The sequence below is a fragment of the Megalobrama amblycephala genome, linkage group LG4, assembly GCF_018812025.1.
Source record: "Megalobrama amblycephala isolate DHTTF-2021 linkage group LG4, ASM1881202v1, whole genome shotgun sequence".
Lineage (NCBI taxonomy): Eukaryota > Metazoa > Chordata > Actinopteri > Cypriniformes > Xenocyprididae > Megalobrama > Megalobrama amblycephala.
This window is the reverse complement of record NC_063047.1, coordinates 695,001-701,154: the sequence shown is the minus strand read 5'-3', so window position 1 is coordinate 701,154 and position 6,154 is coordinate 695,001. Positions and strand designations below refer to the sequence as shown.

General features: G+C 33.1%; 1 protein-coding gene across 7 annotated transcripts in view; it reads right to left on the bottom strand.

Moving 5' to 3' along the window:
* Positions 1-2,961: 2,961 nt before the first annotated feature.
* The window catches only part of mcc (MCC regulator of WNT signaling pathway), an 84,457-nt gene continuing 81,264 nt past the window's right edge, over positions 2,962-6,154 (bottom strand). For all 7 annotated transcript variants that reach the window (XM_048186675.1, XM_048186676.1, XM_048186678.1 and 4 more), the window contains 3 exons: positions 5,941-6,032; positions 4,744-4,866; positions 2,962-3,450 (listed from right to left, as the gene is read on the bottom strand). In XM_048186675.1, the coding sequence (XP_048042632.1) occupies positions 3,270-3,450; positions 4,744-4,866; positions 5,941-6,032 (396 nt within the window). In that variant the 3' untranslated portion in view covers positions 2,962-3,269. The remainder of the gene's footprint in view (positions 3,451-4,743; positions 4,867-5,940; positions 6,033-6,154) is intronic.

Sequence of the window (6,154 nt, the reverse complement as noted above, 5' to 3'; positions counted from 1 at the left end):
AGACTCTCCTCTGTTCTGCGTTTGTTTAAAATGGGTTATTCCTGGAGATTTAGTGGCTCCATGTCATTTAAAATACATTATAATGACATTTAATGTCTTTTACTGTTATATACATCTATTTTTTGCTTCCAATATAGTTCCCAATTAGTTTTCAAATAATGTTTGTGTACTTAGCATGAAAATTAATTAAAAATTCATTACAGTATTATATAAGGAGAACTTGATTTCTCACAACACCAGACGCATGATTTAAGGAAAAAAGTTGATATTTTGAATGTTTCATGAAAATTTACTCTATTTTCCAGCAGCTAATCAATGAACTTCAACCTACAACATACATTTTCTTAATTAAAAATGGTTAACTGCAGAAATACAGCTAGAATAATAGCACTTAAAGTTTAAATCCAAATAACTTTAAACAAATGCAGGGAATGAAGGGAACATTAGCATGAAGTGTTGCATTATTTCTTTATTATATAAACAAATACATTCTGTATTAAAATAAAACAAAATGATTGCAAAGATTTGATTCATAAACAGATCTGTGCAAATAAAGTACAATTCACAAACCCTTTATAGTTTCTCCAGCCTATCGGTTCAAATGGATATGCATATACTTTTCATAAAAGGAAGGACAGTCTTGATGTCTTTACATCATCATTCCTGGTTTTCTGAGGAAAGAAACTACATCCTTCTATTTATCCTTTATTTACTGATGCGTAAAGTAAATCTGAAAAACCATGAAAATGTAAATCTTTACATTTGATCGTCCAGCATGAATATGAATTATTGTATTAAATGCTCGTTCACATCTTTCTGTGGGCCGATCGGCACTCAAACGGCCCTAATGAGAGAAAACATTTCTATTGCATTGAATATTTCACCAAATGTGATCAATATGAATGAAAACTGTGCATAATAACATCGAGGAAGGAGGTTCTTCAGCGAGCCTGTGACGTTTGGGACGAACACCTCTGGAGCACGAGCGTGTAAACAGTTGCAGTATCGTGTAAAACTGTGGAGTTTGAGGTCTTGTTGATATTTAGCAGGAGAGGGAAAAATAAATATCAGTGGGAATAAAGTCTGTCAGAAGGCAATGTGGTGATCCGCTCCACCAGACTGTGGAAAAGTGCTTCTGTAGTGTTGATGAAAATCAAACCGCTCAGACTATAAACAGCCTGTTTTTTTTGCATAAACTGAAATGTGACTTTTGTTGATATTGTGATGTTACGCTCCTCTGGAAAACTACATCAAACGGAGACAGCGTAAGGAACATTTCACACAAAAATGAAGATTGTCATATTTCCAGCCTGAAAAATAATCAAAATAAAAGTGTTCGTAACTACATTTTTTTTAGGCATTGCACTTGGTAAACAATTCTTATGCACTTTTTAGAAAGTTCCTGGCTGATCAGGAACAGGAAAAGGGGGGGGGAATAAAATTTCATGTGAACAAATGAAATATTTTCACTGAAGAAAGTTTAAAACAGGTTTGGAACAGGAATGTGAACGCAAAACACATCCTCGGGATCAGCAAAAACAAACGTGATGCTGAAATTTTACAAAAATAAACTATATTATGATAAAATGTTAAAACCTTACATTAAGGTTGCATGGACTAACAATGAACAATACCTACTGCATTTATTAATCTTAGTTAATGTACATTTCAACCTTTATGAATACATTTTAACCCTCTGGTGCTGCTCACGTGGAGGTCAAAAATGACATTTTTTTACTTCAATTAAACGAATGTACTATATTTTAGTTCTATGATTTTTTTGTATTTAACATTTTGTATTTTGGGGGGATTTAATGGTACTAAATTATATTTATGCAGTAGTTATAATACATTTATTTACTTTTTGAGCAAAGACCTGAAAATGAAATTTACATCTTGAATTCTCTGGATCACAGACTGAATTTTGGTCTCAGATTATTGCTGAAGAGAGAGAAATTAACGTTTTAGTAGTTTATTGTTGTGAAAAATGCACAAAAATACTATTTTCAATTTTTATATTAAATATATATATATTTCAAAAAGTTGTTCCTAATTTAAGGTTGATATCTCAAAAAATGAGCTTTCAGTAATATTTGATTTGGGTGCAGTACCAAACGCTTCCACTAGATGAAATTCATTTCCAATGTGCTCATTTTTGACGGAAAACGTGACGTGTGACCGTTCTTCTCAGGACCATTTAACCTTTTCAAAACATGTCTATGATTTTTGTGTTCATATAGCAAATGGCAAAACATTTACCAAGTTTCGTAACATTCAGATGAAGAAAAAAAATAAAATAAAAATTCACCAGAGGGATAAAATGTGTTGAATCTGTTAATGCAGTGTGAACTAACATTCATGTATTCATTAACTGACATTAACAAAGATTAATAAATACAGTATATTGTTAATTTTTTTCATGTTAATTAATGCATTAACTAAATGAGACCTTATTAAGTGTTACTGATAAAATAATATATAGATCTTAAACTGGCTGATGTTGTCTAAGTGGAGTTTAAATAAATGAAGTTTATATTTCAGAGGTTTATACATTCGATAAATCTGAAGTTTGTGAATCTGTAGCCTGAATTTAGTCATTTATACTTCAGAGGAACATGTGATCAAGAAAATAATAAATGATGAGAGCTGAACTCGTCGGAGGACAGTAGCATGAACAGCAGATAAAGGAAACTTATTGCTCAAAATAATCATTTCTCTGCGTTCACTCATGTGTCTCGAGAGATTTTATATGGTTAGTGTGGTTGAGTCTGTGCTGCCGCTCGATTTACCGTGTCTATTTCAATCTTTTTAAATAATTATGGATAGAGGATTTCTGCTGTGTTCATAATTGCTAACAAAAGCATAAAAACTAGCCTCTGTCGACCTCATAATTACAAACTGGAATAGTATAAAACATGACAACGTTTCCCACTTGACAAAACAAGCACGTTTGACCCATGGTTTCATGCGAAGACTTTTTTATGTCGTATGATTGGTGGAATATTTAATAACTTTTTGCAGTCTGTTTTTGCATGTAAAAGAGCAGCGTGAACATCCCGATAAATGTCTTCTTTTGTGTTCCTCAGAAGAAGAAACTTCACGAATGATCATTTTTGTCTGAAATCGCCCATGATGCCGTTTGTGTTTGCTCCATCAGTGCCGTCCAGAAGTTTTCATGGAAGAATCTGCAGTGAAATACTGTAATATAGTAACAAGCGTCCTCAAAACGCGCTCCGTAACGAGTGTGTGTGTGTGTGTGTGTGTGTGTATCAGAGCGAGGTCTCGTTGGTGTGCGGTCGAGACGTCTCCTCCTCCAGAAGAGCGATGCGCTGTTTCAGCATCCGCACCTGCGTCTCGTGCCGCTCCACCATCGCCATCATCTGAGACTCCAGCTTCTTCAGTTTGTTCTGGTGCTTCTTCTTGGCCTTCTCGTACGCCGCCACCAGATTACTGCACGAGACAAACACACAAACACATCATTATATCCTGCTTGAGCTGAGAAACTACCAACGAAACTGCTCTGATAGTGTTTGTGTATCTGCAGGAACTGTTTAGTTCCTGTCTCTATGAAGCCCCTCCGCAATGTGCTCTGATTGGTCGGCTGGAGCAGTGTGTTGTGATTGGTGTTTGGGAATTGCCCCGCCCCTTACCATAACTGTCAGTTTCAACACACTACTAACTCAACCAGGCCCCGCCCCTTTATTCTGCGCATGAATTATTTAAATGAGGAATATTGTGACGAAAACTCAAGATGGAGTTCAGAAACACTGACACTGAAAAATTAAAACTATTATACCTTGTTTTCAGTTTATTGAAATAAAGCTGAAATAAAATGAAAATGAAAATGAGAAGCTGCTTTGGGAACTAACTGAAATAAGTTGATGTATTAAAATTACAAATAAATAAATAAATAAATAAATAAAATTAATGAAAATGACAAAAAGCACAAAATAAAATATAAAAATTTAAATGAAAATGAGAAATTGGCAACAAACAAATAAGTTGAAGTAGTAAAATTATAATTAATAAAAATATAAATAAAATTACTATAACTAAAAAACTTATATAACAATAAATAAAAGCTAATTAGAACTTTAAAAATTCCATAAAATAAAAAGAAAATTAAAAACATTGCTTAGTCAACTAATTAAAATGACTAATAAAATTTAGAAACTAATAAAAATGACAAAAACAAATATTAGATAATCTATAACTTAAAAAACTACATGAAAATTACATGAAACTTAGAAATTAATTTGAAATACTAAAATCACCAAAACTAAAACTTACATTACAAAAAAATTAAAGCCAAAAATGAATAAAATAAAATATAAATATTAGACAAAAACAAACTTAAAAAAATGAGAAAGTACTAAAATGACAAACTAAAATAAATAGTAAATTTAAATGAATGAATGAATAAAAATGACAACAAAATTGCTAAAACAAACTAAAAATAAACTGAAAATATAAAAATCAAAGCTAATTCAAAATATGAATACATACTATAATAGTATAAAAACCAGACTAAAAGGAAAACGCACACAGATCTATTAGAGTCTGTCATTGGCCTGCAGTGACTGCATTCACACACCAGCAGGGGGCGTCGCTCGGCAGAACACAGAGTATATGATGAGAGAACATCTACAGCTTCTGGATCCACTGAATTACGTCATAATAACTAATGATATTTCTTCAAATCAAGTTTAACATTTGAGCTGTGTGTGTGTGTGTGTGTTGTACCTGTTGGCTCGTTTAAGGTCGTTAACGAACTCCGCCGACTGCTGATGACGGACTTCACTGCTCTTTGTGAGTCTTTCTAACGCAGCGACCAACTCCTGAACACGACCCTTCAGCTTCTTCTCTCTGTAACACACACACACACACACACGTCACATGATGAATCAAACACACATTTCATGTGTCTAGTTCACAAAACAAAGTGAGGTGAACATGCAGAGCTGCAGTTCTTGATTTTGTCATTAAATAAAAAAAATTTAACAAGTAGATGAAAAACGTAAAACAAAAATATATGAAAATGAGAAAGTTTGCTTTGGCAACTAACTGAAATAATTTGAAGTATTAAAAAAAAAAAAAGATAAATAAAAATATAAATAAAATTAATGAAAATGACAAAAAATTTAAAAATTAAATGAGAAATTGGCAACAAACTGAAATAATTTGTATTAAAAGTATAATTATTAAAATTACAAATAAAATTACTATAACTAAAACTTGTATAACAATAAATAAAAGCTAATTAGAACTATTAAAAAAAAAAGACAAAATACAAAAGAAACATTGCTGTCAACTAACTAGAAACTAACAAAAATGACAAAAGCACATAACAAAAAACAAATATTAGACAATCTAAAACCTAAAACAAACAAACATGAAAATTAGAAATTAATTTCTAATTAATGCGCTCGCACGATCACTTGCGAGCGCCAGTGCTGTTCTTGTTAACTATTAAAAACAAGTCTTTGTTAACTGAAATAATGCTGATATTTTTGAGCTGTTTTCCCCCTCCATATTCTCACTATATCAGACTATATGAGCCATAAAAGCCAAATGTGATCAAAAAATATGATCCTCAACATGTCAGAGTTCAACATGTTCGTGGGTCAACACTTTCGTTGATCCTGGAACAACATTCAAATCATCCAATCAGATTTGAGGGACAAGTTTACAGATTATGTCAAGTTTAGGCTTAAAATCATGAATTGGTGCTTCTACATCAGTGTTATTCATCTATCATTTCCCTGTGATTTTTGGGATAACTTTTGGGTAGGATTAGGTTTAGGGGTAGGAATAGGGTTAAGACTACATTTTCAGACTGGAATTTTGTTCCAGGATCAACAAAACATGTAACGCATCTAACTCGGCAATATCAAGACGTGTCAGGCTGTACAGGGTTAAATGAGTAAATGTAAAGATGACCTCCTGAGGGCGCCGGTGAGCTCCGCCGCGAGGTCGCTGTCGCTCAGACTCCTCAGATCAGACAGACTGATCGCTGGAGAATCTCCCGAGTCCTGCAGAAACACACACACACACACACACACACACACACACACACACCAGTCAATCACATATTACAGGTTTACATGTCTGCGTGAAATCTTGTTTTTCTCATTTCCCCAAAATGACGCCACAG